General features: G+C 42.2%; 1 protein-coding gene across 1 annotated transcript in view; it reads left to right on the plus strand.

Moving 5' to 3' along the window:
- The window catches only part of FBXO32 (F-box protein 32), a 35,628-nt gene extending 21,618 nt beyond the window's left edge, over window positions 1-14,010 (plus strand). The window contains exons 5-9 of the mRNA XM_012743322.3: window positions 1,393-1,486; window positions 2,337-2,521; window positions 6,794-6,976; window positions 8,004-8,147; window positions 8,580-14,010. Of these exons, the coding sequence (XP_012598776.2) occupies window positions 1,393-1,486; window positions 2,337-2,521; window positions 6,794-6,976; window positions 8,004-8,147; window positions 8,580-8,669 (696 nt within the window). The 3' untranslated portion in view covers window positions 8,670-14,010. The remainder of the gene's footprint in view (window positions 1-1,392; window positions 1,487-2,336; window positions 2,522-6,793; window positions 6,977-8,003; window positions 8,148-8,579) is intronic.
- Window positions 14,011-15,940: the final 1,930 nt, after the last annotated feature.

The raw sequence follows: 15,940 nt of genomic DNA on the forward strand, positions 1-15,940 counted from the left end.
AACCTGGCCAGGAGATGAAATTCTCTTAGAAAGTTTCCTGGGATCAGATTCCAGGCTCAACGTAAAAGGGGTCTTGGTTCTCTCTGTCTAGTCAGTTATCCTTGGGGGCCTGATGGGTTCTGATGAAATTAAGTATTTTTACTTTATATCAACTTCTTTTGTTTGGTGACTCTTTGAAAGCATGAAGTGTGTCCTTTTATTTTTCTGTGTTGAGAAGTACTGCAGAGTCCTCTAACTGGTTGTCGAGTGGATCATAAGCTTAGTCTTTAGAACCTTTGCTCATCAGTTAAGTGGATTCAGCAGGTGATCTCTAAGACCTCTTGCAGTCTAAAGTTTCATTTTTCAACAATAGAATCTTTCATTTTTTTAAAAAATCTTGCCCCATATGTAAATAATTTTGCTAAAAAGGGAAGAAAGATTGGACTAAGGGGGCACTGACTTCAGTTATTATCTTTGTTTCTTTTTGTCTGGCAACAATGGGTGTGGTAGGAATGGGACATACTCTTTCAACAAATTAATCAACCTTTATTTAGCACCTACTTTGCACCAGGCACTGTGCTAAGGGCTTTGTGTGCATTCTCTCCTTTAAAGCTCACAACCACCTTGGGGCCTCTAAGTGTTATCACTACAAATGAAGAAACTGGGGCACCAAGAAATATCGTAACCTGCCCTTAATCACAGAGCTAATAAGTGGCCAAATCAAGACTTGAATCTGAGGCTAAGAGCTACAAGGATCCTACTTGTTAGCCACAGTGACGACATTGCCTCTAAGAAATGAGTATATATACTGTACATCCCTGAATTTCTCTCTCTTCCTGCGACTGGCCTCTTTCTCCAAAAAGCTAAGGGTAATGAGAGATTTTCCTTAACAGACATGTTTATTGGACGCTGCAGAAGCAGGAGATATCTGGATGAGAATCTCCACTCCCTTGGAACATGCACGTGGTTGCTAAGCATGAGCTTTTAGGTGCCTTGAGAGCAGTCGGTGCCAGTGGGGAGAAGAAGTTCAAGTAGGGGCAGAAGAATTCCCACTAGGGGGTGATTTTGCAGAATTCAAAACTTTCACAGGTCACCAGGAGGTTTTGTTCCCTTCAGAGTATGTCAGTTCCACTTGCTGAAGTAGGACAAATAGAATGGATTAGTCCTGGCTGAAGCCAAAACTTTATATTTAAAAGAAAAAAGCAATTAAATATTCAGCCCTGATTCCTGGGTTTTGAATTACCCCATTTATCTTTCACTCTGAGCATCTGCTTTTTATTGCGTTGTGGCCCTGCCTGCCATTTATCTCTCCCCGTCAGTCTGTGGCCACGTGTCATGGGACTCAAAAGTAAAGATTAGAAGAGAAAAATATCTCTGTATTCTAAGCCTGGCGACTTCTATTTTTATCCACAGCTGTTGGAACTGATAGCAAAGTCACAGCTCACGTCCCTGAGTGGCATCGCCCAAAAGAACTTCATGAACATTTTGGAAAAAGTGGTACTGAAAGGTGAGCTCTCTCTCACTCTCTCACCCCTTTTTATAGACATGGGGATGGGCAGATGGATTTTCCAATAGAGTGGGCATGTTGTTAGATTTAAAGAAATGTGCACGGTTGGAAATGAATAACTCCAGCTACATTTCAGGGGTGCCAGATTCCAATTCAGAAACGGGTGCAACTCATCCTCATGGCAAAGGGGGAGACCGACGCCCTCCTGTCCTTTCTTTAGTGTCACCCATATGTCCTGCTGTAAGGCTTCTCAGTGTAGGCACATGTCCCAACCTTGGCTACTGAGACTCCAGATCCCAAATTCCTAGAAAATTGAGCTATGCATAAAGGCAGAACAGATTCGTACACTGTTTTAAGCTAGAAGGAATCTTAGGTCTCTGGTTCAGCAGACTCATCGTATACATGGGGAAACGGAGGCCCTGAGAAGAAGTGATTTATCTGTAATAATGCAGAGAGCCAGCCAGACAGGATTAGAACCCAAGCTCCAAAGCCCCAGAACCATGTTCCTTGCACTGACCATTTAAAAGGGAGGTCACTGCTGGGCAAAAGGAACGGCTTTCTGATCAGGTGAGCCGTGGGCGCTGGTGGAACAATGAAAAGAGAAAGGGGCTTTATAGAAAACCAGGGAGAAGAGAACAAAGAGGGGCCTAGATAAAGGAAACTCTACCCCTTAACCTCCAGTGCAGGAGCTTGGCCAAGTGTAGAATAAACACCGGTGAAAAAGAAAACCGTATCCCCAGAGGCAGTGCCTGGGTAACATGAGCAGAATGGAAAAGAAGAAAAGCCCACTTATAAAATACAGGATGTTCCAGTATCGTAACTGCAATTATTTTTTTCTTCCCCTCTCAAGTCCTTGAAGACCAGCAAAACATTAGACTAATAAGGGAACTACTGCAAACCCTCTACACGTCCTTATGTACACTGGTCCAGAGAGTCGGCAAGTCTGTGCTGGTCGGGAACATTAACATGTGGGTGTATCGGATGGAGACGATCCTGCACTGGCAGCAGCAGCTGAACAACATCCAGATCACCAGGGTAAGCAGGTGCACCCCAGCCTCACCCTCACATGACTGTCCCTGGGCTGAGATGCTGGACAGCCTCGCCAGGACTTTAAATCCGCTCTGGTGATGGAAGAACCCGGTCTGTTCTGATCTGATGCTTGGTCCTGGCGCTGCAGGTGGGCTGGGGGAACCCCCTGATACAGGGAGGGCGAGAAGAAGAACTTGGCAAAACGGGACCTAAGTGCGTGAAAGATGACAGATGGCAGTTGAACCATCATGAGAAAACTGAAAACTTGGCTTCTGGGGAGATACTGGCTGTCGTGCTGATATCTTTAGTGGGGTTCGGAGATCTCTGCCCATTTCCTTATAAAGAATGAGTTGTCTGCAGCTTTGGGATGCTGCCTTGGATACAATAGAGCTGTGAAGGCTGTGGCTTGGAGCATTGGTACCAGCCTTCTAAAATTCTAGTTCCAATTATTGGTAGTTATGACAAAGGAAGGCTTTGATTAAAGACTGTAAACGTACATGTGGGAGAAGATGAGCAATTCTCACTGAAAGCAAAAAGAAAAGGCTCTATGTTACCAGCAAAGCATGGCTGTCTCTATCAGTAGTTTCTTTTGGCTTGCAAAACACGACTTGGCCCTCAGCTCTTGTCCTCTTACTAGGGAGCAGGAGGACTAAGGCACACAAAAAATGTGAGAAAGATGCTGGTGTAATCTCTTAGGGCTCACTAATGGACAGATGCACTTAGGCAGCTCACATAGCACTTTGCTCGTTTATCTAATCGCCCGCCGTGGCTGTGTTAAGCAGTTTCCGGGACCCACGGTGATAATGTTTGCAGCTGCCCCATGGTGGGAGAAGGGAGAGTGAAGAAATCTCTTTGACCTCTTTTAAATAACTATTTTACTATATGAAGTTTTCAAAATACATATCCTTGACTTTACTGTTAATGAAATCTCTGTGCCTTAGATTTTTAAGCTCTGAAACAGAGGGAATAATTAGAAGCCTCAGAGTTATATGACTTCCTTACAGTCACTTAGGCTAGTCACCCATGCTCACACCCACATACACACACACACAGACACAGATATACACACACAGAGAAGAGCACAAATGCAAGTCATCGTTCAGAAACAATCAGAATTCTTGGATTATTTAAAGAGGATGTGTTTGTTATGAACATTTACCTGATTTGATATATTCTAATAATGTCCTCATTCCCATCCCTCAAGTGTAGGCATAGTTTGACCTTGTGAATTGAGACCAAAGTTCCCAGCTTATCTGTCACAGAAAACCCACTTACACCTTCCATCTGATTGCTGGCATTCTCCGTGACCCTAACCCTAACCCTAACCCTGGACTTAATACTTTTTTTTTCTAAGCCCAGTAGAGAAATTTCCCAGCCAGTGATATGAATGAGTAAGTCCCATTTGTCCTAAGGGTATCTTCACTCCGCAACTTTGAAACGGTCATTAAGATGGTCACATTTGCCCAGAGCTTGCCTCCATTCCCTCTGTCCACCTCCTGCAAGACCCCTTGGCCGTCTCTGCCCCCATACCTTGCACGTCCGTGGGCTTACTTCCTCAGAGCCCTTCATAGCTGATGCACAGACACTCTTGGGAAGTAGCATTGTGATTGCTATTACTCTTCTGGGGCGGGGGAGGAGTGGGGACCAGAGAAGCACAGTGACTTTTTCAGAGTTACCCAGCAATTAGGGCCAGAGCCGAGGCCCAAACCCTGAACTCCTTATTCCTAAAATGGTGAAGCTTGCTTAACATCGGTGGTATCCAAACTTTTTTCAATCTAGCTTTCTTCCAACTATTTATCCAATGATCCAGCTTTATTTAAACCTCTTTAATCCAATGAAATCCCATGCAGAAGAGATCAAACACTGAAGCTCACTCACTCCCTCTTTGCACGAGGAGCTCCAGCCAAGCCGTGCTGTTCTCTGCACGCTCCAAGCTTGGTCCTGCCTCCAGGCTTTTAAGCTTGATGCCTTCCGTGACCTTCCAGTCCATCGGCACCACTAGCACATCGCCTTCCTTCGTGCAGTTATTACAATCTGAAATTGTCTCATACCTATGCACTTTTCTGTCTCCGTCCACCAGCTTATGAATTCCATAAAGAAAGGGTGTTACCCATCTTACTCCTTCTACCAGGCACAGAGCAGGTAACTTTTAGTTGAATGAATGAATGGTTGAAGAGGAGCCTCCTCCCACAGCTCGCCTGAATTGCTTGTTCAGCGTTCAAAGGAACACACTTGGAAAGTGCTGCCCCATGTTAGGGATGACGATGACAATTTGCCAGCTTCAGGATTTAGGGCAAGTTATTCAATCTCTCCATGCCTCACTTTCCTCGTTTGGAAAATAGAGACAATAAGGCCTCCCTCATAGCCCTGGTGTGAGATTTCTTATGTTAATATATAAAAAGCAGTTGGCATAGTGCCCGATGCAGAATAAGTATTGTAAATGTGGTAACTGTTATTATTATTAAGGATTTGCTCTGTGTAGACACTGTTCTAAGTCCTTTAGGTGTATTAATTAACTCATTTAGAAAATAATTGTAAGTAGGAGTCATTATAGTGACTAATGTACCGGGCACTGTGCTAACTACTTCTATGCGTTATTACTTCTAGCAAGTCTATAAAATATATTTATCCACATCTTATAAATGAGAAAAATTAGACCGAATAGTTAAAAATAATGTGGCCAGGGCGGTGGTGTGAGAAATAAAGCCAGGCCTCTCTGCAGAGGCTGTGCCTTGCCCCTTCCTCTCTCCTGTCCTCTGCCCCAACTCTTGTGGCTCTGAGCTACATCGTTTTTGAGAGCTGTGCCAGAACCCATGGAGCCCTGTAGGGCTTTGCACACAGATGCCCAACTCTCGAAAGGAAAGAAAGATCAAGAGAGAAAATGAAAGGAAAAAAGAGAAAGGACTTAATTACTTCAGTCTGGACTGTATTTTAAAACTCACATTTTTTTGATCAGTTTGGCCCAAAGAGAAGTACATTGTTACATAAAAATATTAAGGTAACTTTCATAGTAAATGCTTTTATTTGCCAAAGTTCTATCAGTATCTTCCCGGTACATAATCTTGTTTTCCTTTCAAATTTTCACATCTAATTCTATGGAGCCAGTTTTTACTGGAAAAAAATAATTAATATAATAAAGGATGAAGGAAGAAAATTAAGAGAAGTGGTTTGTAGGGGGGAAAAATCAAATATAATGACAGTGTGCTGTGGGCAAGGCAAGGTTTGGAAGCATGGGAGGGAGAAGGGCAGGGTAGGTACAAATGGATTTTAGCCAAATGTTAGATTAGAGGAGCAAGAGGGACTTATTTTTCTTTTATATGTTTATATTCAAATAGAAGGCGGCTCACAAGTAGTTAACCATTTCTCAGGAGTAAGGACTCAGCATGGGGTCTGGGCAAGGATTTTTGGAAAAGTGCAGGTTTGAAAATTTGACAGAGTGAACTCTGCCAAGTGGACTTGCCTTTAATAGGAGTTAATGTAATAATTGGCCTGGGAGTTTTAACCAAAAAAGTAGAGGCTTTGAAGTGCTGGAAACAAAAAGAAAATCTCATGGCAGTTTTATTAGCTCATATGATCAGCAGCAGATGATAAACGACAAATAGGTCTAGGGACCTTCTGCCATTGGCAAAGACCTGAATTTTGCAAACAATTGAAAGTTCTGCCTAGCCCCTGAGGCAGAACTGAGCCATACAAATTGTCAAGTCATAGATAATTCTGATGAATAGGAGGCTGAAGCCCTTCCAAGTCTGAGATTGTTAGAATTGGAAGGGATCTTCAGAGTTTTCTAAACCATTCATTTTGAACGTGGAGAAACTGAGGCCCAGATTTCCCAAGGGAGTCTGGGCGGCTGCTCATGTATCCAGTTTTCATCCCATGCCACAGGAGGGAATTGCTGAGACCAAGTGTCCCCTGGAATCCTCTTTGTATTTGGGCATCGATGTGCTTCATATAGAGTTTGAGGAGGGAAATTGATACCCATTCTCAGGATATCATTTCTCAGGGTATTAACCCTTCCTGAGCTAAGACAGGGAATTCTTCGTCCTGTATTTTTTTCTCTGTGACCTCTCAGAGGTAGCAGAACATTGACCTAAAAATGTCAGTAGTCTAAAATTGAGAGTTTACCCAGAACTAGTGTGGAAAGATGAGGAACACAGTCCCACGTGTTCCCACAGGAACCAGCTTGAGAGTAGAGGACGAGGGGACAGCTGCCTCCTTGGAGGGTGTCAGCTGCTGAATTGCTGCCCTCTGACCCCCAGCTTGTCATCCTTCTCTCTGCAGCCCGCCTTCAAAGGCCTCACCTTCACTGACCTGCCTCTGTGCTTGCAACTGAACATCATGCAGCGGCTGAGCGACGGGCGGGACCTGGTCAGCCTGGGCCAGGCAGCCCCCGACCTGCACGTGCTCAGCGAGGACCGGCTGCTGTGGAAGAAGCTCTGCCAGTACCACTTCTCCGAGCGGCAGGTCGGTGGGGCCCCGGCAGGCCTCCCCCCCTTCCCCCATCCCCCCCCTTGCCCCCACCCTGAGCTCCCTTGCCGTCCTTCTCAAGCATGAGGTGTGGGTGCCTCCTACTCCAGGGCCTTCTGGTGTGACTAAAAAATGACAGTCTAAGGAGTTTTTAAATAATGAGTATGCGAGGGGTTGTTTGTTTGTTTTCAGGTAGTTTTGCTGAGGAAAAAAGCTTACGTTCTTAACCTATTCGCATTTTACAACTTGCTCAAAAAAATTCATAAATTGGCACCCATCCTTTCTTTCTGTAACCAAATAACTTACCTTTTTTGGGTACTTCGCAGTGAAAGTGCTTTCACAGACATTATTTCATTTTATTTTAATGACTCAGGAAAGGATAGTTATTAATCTGCCCACTTTAAACAGATGAAGAGACAACAGCCACAAATGGCTAAGTGACATATCGAAATTAGTGAAGTGGCTCTCTGGGTGAGGAAACTGGCCTTGAACTTGAATTTGGGCCTTCAGATACCAACTCCAAGCCGGTTTCCCCTCGTCATGCTGCCTCAAGTTTGTTGGTCTTTTTCCAGTTTCTTTATATAGATGTGTGAGTTTAACAAGTTCTGTTCTTGAAGCCACTAATATTTAGATATAAAATAGAGCCACAGTGCCAAGCAGCTATTCCATCTACCTGGAAATAATCACTCAAGTCCATACAGTGAAGAAAAAATTGAAGTTGTTTACTAAGATCACCTAAACTTTAAAGGAACATCCAAATGTGATTTAGTAAAGGTCACTAAGAACAAATTACCAGTCACCTGTTTTCTTTTAAAGACTGGTTAAAAGCTACTGTTTAACTGGGAAGAGATAAGAGAGTACTTCTTTACATCTTGATCATTTTTTCCTCTGGCTATTGTAGGGTAGACATTTAAAAAAAAAAAAAGAGGAAAAGAGGGTGGGAGAACTTTTCTAAACCAGGAAAGCACAAACCATCTTCTTGACAAACTCTGCTGAAACTTCCTTCATTCATTTGATTTTTTAGATCCGCAAGCGATTAATTTTGTCAGACAAAGGGCAGCTGGATTGGAAGAAGATGTATTTTAAACTTATTCGATGTTACCCAAGGAAAGAGCAATATGGAGACACCCTTCAGCTTTGCAAACACTGTCACATTCTCTCCTGGAAGGTATGTGTCTCAGAGGCGGCCACCACAGACCCCTCGCCCAGCTCCTAAAAGCCAATAGTGCCAGCCAGCCTCCAGAGGCCAAATCTTTTCCTGTTCTTTCCCTATATCAGCCCCCACCTTAAAGTTAGGGTGAAACTGCTTTAGTGCCTCGGGGGAGTAGAAAGGGCGGAGGACTTTCAAAGACCTTCATTTCTTTTTATCCCCTTATGTTTATTTTTTCTTTTTTGTAACCCCTCCACCCCTAAGTCCTCCTAGCTCTGTGTGCACGGGTGCACATGCATGTGGATGCAAGCACACAGCTCTTTAGTTTTTCCAAACCTGTAGCATTCTTGACAGAGAATCATTGTGTTGAATTTGAGCAATGCCTTATGGTGCCAGAAGCCAACGAGATGCCTCTGAGAACCCAAACCTAACCACAGCATTCCCTTCCAGGGCACTGACCACCCGTGCACCGCCAATAACCCAGAGAGCTGCTCCGTTGCACTTTCACCCCAGGACTTTATCAACTTGTTCAAGTTCTGAATCTCAGCACAGGACAACACTGCAGAAGGGTCCCCCTGCTGATTGGATAGCTGGGAATACGGTGTTTGGACGCTCCATTTGTAAATAGTGTACATTTTAAACATTGGCTCAAAACTTCTGAGATAAGTCATGGAGAGGACATTGGAGGGGAAGGATGCAGTTGCTGAGTGGGAATTTAAGACTGTGAACTCTTCATTAGAATCGGTATGGAAAAGCAGAAATACTGTAAATAAACTTTTTTTTTTCCTAACCATTTGCCAGCAAGACTATAAGGGGCAAGAATTCTAGTTCAGCAGTGAAAATGGAATTCTCTTAATGTTCGTGGAAACTCCTTTATAGTTCCCTAGGAAGAAAAAGGCAAAACTCAAATACGAAATAGAATACTCTGTGTTTACAATGTGAAAATTTGTTTAGGAAGAAAAAAAAAAAGAGAGAGAGAAAGAAAAAGAAGAAAAGCTACATATAAGAAATCCTTGGGCTTTGGGTTTTGATTTGGAGTTTGTTTTGGAAAGCAGCGAAAGCACAGCGCCACCCATCCTAAACTCGCACAGGTGTAGGCCCTTATCCCGCAGAGACACCACACAAAGGTCTACCTCTATAAGCATAGAGTACTCTGACAATGCGCGTGATCCAATAGGCTGTGTCTGTTTTTCTCTTAAATGTTTTCATCACTATAAAAAGTGATTTTAAATCGAAAGGGGTATTGGAAGCAACCCTCATCTTGTTTCACACTCCCTTTTCAGGCAAACAGGGCCCTCTTTGGAGTTGCCTCTTTCCTAGAACAACCCCAAAGTACATGTGTCTTTTTTTCCTTTCATGTTGTGGCTTCTTTAGGGGAAACAGAAGGCCAATTTAAAAGGGTACCAGAGGAAGGCCTGCCACAGAAGAGAGAGAATTAGCCTCGTGGTAGGTGTGAAGGTTTCCTTATTCCTCTTGAACTTCCTGGCTCTTCTGGGCTTCCTTGGGTATCTCCCTGGATAAGCATATGTCTGGGGACTGATTGAAACCCAAGTGTTGAGGCTTGAAAGACTGGTTTTCCCTATCAGCCCATTCAGTGTTTTACCTGTTGCTGTTCCCCTTGCCAGTGTGATGAGCTAGAGAGCTTCTTTGCTTTAGGTCTGACATCAAAGTTTAATCAACCTGAGTTAGGTCTCTTTGCAAGATTGATTAAAAATAAAGGCTGGTGTTCCAGCCAAATAGGAAGCAGAGGTACAATAAGTTCATCTTAAACTTGCTGGGAGCTGGACAGTCAAAACATAAAGACCCCAGGGGATCTTGCGAAGCAAATATTAGCAGTCACTGTGGAAGAAAGGAAATCTCAGGACTTGATGAGTTAATTGTAAAATATTCCTGGGAAGGGCTGGGGGATGTTTTTGTTTTTTACTTTTTATAGAGTGTTGCTTTTCTACAACAATGTACATATATTTGCAGTTGTATTTGCTTCTTTGTTTTTTTCTCCCAAATAAAATTGTCACCCTGCATGCCCTTGGCAAAAAAGTGAAGCAGAAATAGGAACTTGGTGCACATTCATATTGAGGAGCAGTGTATCCTTAAAGGTTGATCCTTAGAGTGATCCAGAAAAGAGGAAAGGTGGCTAAGCATGTACAGAAACAAGGCAGGGGACAAGCTAGTGATGCAACACCTCGTCATACCATTCCTTCAATAACACACAATCTGCATGTCAGCATTCTGTAGAGAAGTAAACTATTCAGTGCTCCTCACTTTGCAATGTTTGTGCCTATAGCAGGACTTCTCAGTATTCTTTTCATTATCATCCCAAGAAGAAAAAAATTAAATTGCATTTAAATTTTCTCTAATAAGAAAAAATAAATATGAAAGAATAAGATTTTTGTTGGATAAGGTTGAGCCTTGGAGGGCCACAAACCTTTGTAATACCTAAGGTTTATTTTTTGCAGTCCTTTTCTCCCCCTGAATCAATTTCACATTGGGAATGCAGGGCCTAGAATGTTGAATAAAAAGATACTTCTTCCATAATTGTCAGGTTCTATCAAATTTCTCAGCTTCTTTAAAGATGTGGGGTGGAGCTGGGTCTGTCATTACTGGGAGAGCTCTGGAACCTTTGATTCCAGATGACAGTTTTAGATTGAGGGGTTCATGGCCTTCTGCATCTTCCTATCAACTTGTGAACTCTGCTCCATCAAGAAGGTAGAAACTCCTCAGCTCCTTTGGGTTTGAGTCCTAGAAACGTGGCCAGCTTTGTGCTGTTAGCACAGAACTGGGGAACCAGGCAGCAGCATGCATCTGTGCAAGATGTCCCCGGCCCCAAGTGACAGGGTTACTGTCTTCTGAAACCTTTGCCAAGATGGTGCCTGTGGGCTCACCCCACACCCTTTGGTGGTATTGGAGATGGTGTATGACAGAGTCAAGGAAATTTAAGGAAAAAAGAGAAAATCAACATTTATGGTTCTCTTTCATTGGAAGATGAGAATAGGAAGGAAATGGCAGGTGGAGAGGGAGAGGGAAAGGACTAGAAATGGCATATCTTTGATGCTGTGGTTTGTGCGGGGGCAATGGGAAGTGCACGGCATGCACGGAGAATCTGTGTTGGACACCCGTGGTACCTGTTACGCATGCCCGGAGCCTCACATATAAGTAAAGTGAGTTAAAAAGTAAACTTTTGCTCCCTGGTCTCTAATAGTCTTTAGAGTATCTATGGGCAAACCATCCCAGGACAACCTGACCTAAAAAACAAAGAATCCCTGTCTCAGGGCATGACAATGGAAACTTCTATAAGACATAGAATGCTCTGCTCCCTTTGCTGTGCCTACCTACCCCCACTCTAAGCCCCATAAAGCAGAATTCAAAATTGATGTCAACTATGAAGTAATTCAGACTTCCAAAGAAGGAAAGTGTTCTGTTCAGGGCAGTGTGAGCAAATCCACAGGGATGTTAAAATTTGGTCCAACTCAAGGTTTATGGGCAGTAAGCCTAGAGTCTCTTGAGAGTAAGGCTGAGCATTTGGGGAAAGGAGAATATGTAAGGTTTAGGAGTGCTCACTTTAGAACAAGATCCAGGAAAAAAAAAATCCAATGACATTTTAAACTAGATTGTGTTATTATTCAACACTATTACTTTGGGCAGACAAATCAGTTGAATGGAAGGGCAGCTGGCAGAAATGAACAAGTTACAAGGTAAAAACATCCCCAATGTCAGTTGTGAGATGATATGTGTTTGATGATGATGAATTTTATACTGAAGTGGCCCGGAGGACATTTTTTGGATGCACTGGGTTTACACTACAAAACTCTCTGTACAAGAGCAGGTTCCACTTGCACCTGTGAAATAAGGTAGTGGGTGTGTACTATGTTATTGCCACAGTTCTCATCTTTGTGGATTCACAAACCCTTTCCCATAAAGAGCTTGCTATTAACAAAGGCTCCTTGTTTCTGTTGTTTTTATATGGGAGAATAGAAAGAGCTTGGAATTTCATTTGTCTAAGCAAGTGGTATGATTTACAAGGAGCTAAATCATTCAAGACAGGTTCAACAGTGTATCATTCTTAGCATTCAATACAATGTTTATCATAAAATACGCACCTGAGTTTATGTTTTTCTGCCAGGCTGTAGGGGCAATAATGTCTTGCTATGCAAACACTCTATTTTACGTGTGAATTTTTTTAACTATAATTTTATGTGTGAATTTTTTTAACTAAAAGTCTACCATCATTTTCTATGTTGACATCTGGGTTTTTTAATCTGTTTCCAAGTATCTTAGTCTGCGAACCATCTCATCTGACTGGATACTAGCCTAAAATCCTATTAGTGCTTAAACGGACCTCAGAAGCACCCCAAGCCTCTAGGCAAATGCAGAGATGTTGCTCTTCAATATATCTTGGGCCCTTGATGGCTTCAACAAACAAGATAATTCCTTTAAACTCAACATTTTCCATAGATGCTTTCTTCTGTGTTTCATAGAGGAGAGTAAACCAACCCTCTTTAGTTTTCCAAAGGAAGGAAACTCCTACCCCAGACTTCAGACCTGGAAGGGACGTTAGAAACAGTAGAATCTGACACCTCTTCTGCCTTTCAAGACGAGGAAGTGAGTCCAGAATGTTTGGGAACATGCCTCAGCCCACCTAGTACCCAGTGGCAGACCTGGGTGTCATCCTGGGGCCTCCTAAGGCCTGACCTTGTATGCTCCTGCCCCCCTCCCCGGCCCCAAGCACTTTTTAGTATGGCTGGAGACACGTGACCCCAATGTCATTCTTCTCAAGACCTTCGCTGTGGAAGTCATGGGAGACTGCACAGTGTTGGGCATCTGGCCTTTAACTTTTCCAAACATTTTAAGTCCCTGATTCTTGTTGGAGCGGTTAAGGAGCAACTTGATGTTTTTATAGGCCTCTGATTCTGTTGTGTGTATGCCATTCTAGTGAGTACCAACCTGCTTGCTATAAAGTAAGCAGCAGCATGTTTTGACAAATTCATTTTTTCCTTGGGCACTTACATTTTAATTACAAAAATATGGCCCTTATAGGAATAGATAAGGGCTGAGCAGTGGCTTGCTTTGTAGAAACCAAGGTTCTGACCGTAACCAAGCAGGTATTTCCTCTGCCTTAGACTCAGAGGTACATTTAATCCAACGGCTCCATCTCCTCCTCTTCCAGTACTAGCTGTGAGACCCAATGAGTTTCTATCCCAGTGGAATTTCACTCTCTGCTAAACCTCATCTTCACTGAGCAAAGGGGGATTATTCCATGAGGCAGCAAGGACCAAGGGCCCACAATATTCATTACTTTGCTGGGCATTTTTCAAAGTGTCCTTGAACTTAGCAAACAAAACTTCCTGAAAAATCTCTCAAAACTTAGCCATTTGGCCAAAAATGGATGACTGCTCCAAAAGTCTGAACTTCTTGAAACTCCATCTGCAATGCCATTACTTCTGGAATTTGAACATGGCTTCTTCTGTCTTTAAGTATAGGTGTGTTTGTTTAACAATGCACAAGTCTGTTAAACAGAAGGCTCCAAGCTGTGCTCTACACTTGGGAAGCCTTAGCGCCATCTTTATTCTACCAAGTGCCAAGCACCCTGGCTAAAGGGGGTGTATATTACAGCCCAAGTCCTAAGCTTAGAAGCTTTAATGTACTTTTTTTAATGAAAAATATTAGACGGGGTTGAACATTGTAATTAAAAGCATAAGGTTAGACCAATTATATGCAAAGATGTTTATTTAATATTGTGTGAGCTGAGTCCTTCTGTATAAATTATTTGCACACTTCTCTTGCATGATGAACTGATTTTTTATAGTTGTTTGTACCAGACGGTGGCATATTTTTGTAAAAAACTTTTGACACTGAATTGCAATAAATGTTTTTCCAACAACAAGCACTGGTGCATTTTTGGTGTATGTCAATTCAAGTTTTTTTTTTTTATCATATTAAATATGTTTATCTTTTGCCTATTTAAACTTATATTTCTTTCCCAGAAACTTGTTACCATTATTATAATATTTCTAGGAATACATAGAAAAATAAGCTTATTGCTGAATGGCAACCTGCGTCCACAATACACCATTAAGCCTAATTGGGATATTTCCATATACTGTTTGTATAGTGGAATGATTAGGGAATAAGTCATTTTGAAGTCCATATCAATTTATTCATTAACAGACATTCATGGAACAGTTACTATATGCTAGACCTGTGCAAGGCACTGGGAATTGGGTAGAAAACAAGGCAGAAATGGTCCCTGCCTTAATGGAATTTAGATTCTAGTAAGAAAGAAATTTTTTAAAAGCAAGTATTAAAAAAAAGGTAATTTATAATTAGCATTACAAAAGGAATAAAAAAGGGGCTGAGATATAGGACAACAAAGGGGACCTTTTAGACTAAGCAGGGGGCCTCTCTGACAAAGTGGTATTGAAGCTGAGACCTAAAAGGTACGAAGAGCCAGCCTCAGCAGAACGAGGGCAAGACCATTCCAGAAAGAGAAACAGCTTGTACAAGGTTCAAATCATGGTCTTGCAACTTGCCTGCAGTGTGACTTTTGTCACCTTGCTTAACCACTCTGTATCTCAATTTCCTTGACTCTAAGAATATCCATCCATCTGTTCTGGTTGTGAGGGTTAAGTCAACTAATACATGTAAAGTGCTTGCAGCCAGACACACAATCTAAGTTCAGTAAGTGTCAACAACTATTATTCCCTGAGCAACAAGAGTCTAAGGGTTGGGTTAGGAACAGCACTACGTTTCCAGGTGGGTAGGATTTACTCAAGTGACTTACTTGTGGGTGACTGACTTGATACTTTCACTCTAGAACACACACTGACCCAGCCACTAACTCTCTATCAGAAAATGACATACATGGTACATGAAAATAATTAGAGATTTTTTTTTTAGACCTTCACCAGGATCACAAAATCTCAGCACTCCCTAGATATCCCATACATTTTCTGTTCAAATAGTCTGTCTATCTAGAATGTTCTTCCCCAAACCGTCTGTCTCATGAGCACCTCCTTAGGGCCACTTCCTCACTAAAGCTTCCCCCAACTGAGTTAATCTCATTTCCCACAACATTTCTTTGCTTGTGGACTTTGTTACATTGTAGTCTTATTTGTGGCAATTGCATAGTACTTAGCACTGTGCCAGGGCTGAATGAATTAATAAACCCATACATATAAGCTGGGCAAGGTGGATCATGCCGTAATCACAGCATTCTGGGAGGCCAAGGTGGGAGGATCACCAGGAGGTCAAGAGCAGCCTTGGCAGCACACCAAGACCTCATCACTAAAAAAAGAATTTTTTAATTAGCTGGGCAGTTGGTGGCATGCACCTGTGGTCCCAGCTACTCAGGAGGCTGAGGCAAGAGGATCACTCAAGCTCAGGAATTTGAGGCTACAGGCCTATGATCCCACCACTGCACCCCAGACTGAGTGACTGACCAAGACACTGTCTCTAAAAAAGATTTTTTAAAAATCCATATGTATGTTCATAAAATACTTTTGAAAGTCTCACCTAGGACCACATACTTATCCTTAACTAGAATAAAAATCAATGTGAGTTTATGTGCATAGATAGAATTATATACAGCTTCTTGGTTTAAAATCAATGTCAGTTGAAAAGTAACAATTATAGAGACCTAGTTTTTATTAATGTTTCCTTGGAATTCAACTAATGAACCTTGATATTCAATTTACAAGTCTAGTAAATTTTAATGCAAAATAAGAGGACCTTTTATTACTATTAATAAACTCAAATTTAACAGACCAAAGTCCCTCTAAAAAGTAAATTTCTTTTACAAACTTAATAAAAATTCC

This window comes from Microcebus murinus, chromosome 7, assembly GCF_040939455.1.
Source record: "Microcebus murinus isolate Inina chromosome 7, M.murinus_Inina_mat1.0, whole genome shotgun sequence".
NCBI lineage: Eukaryota > Metazoa > Chordata > Mammalia > Primates > Cheirogaleidae > Microcebus > Microcebus murinus.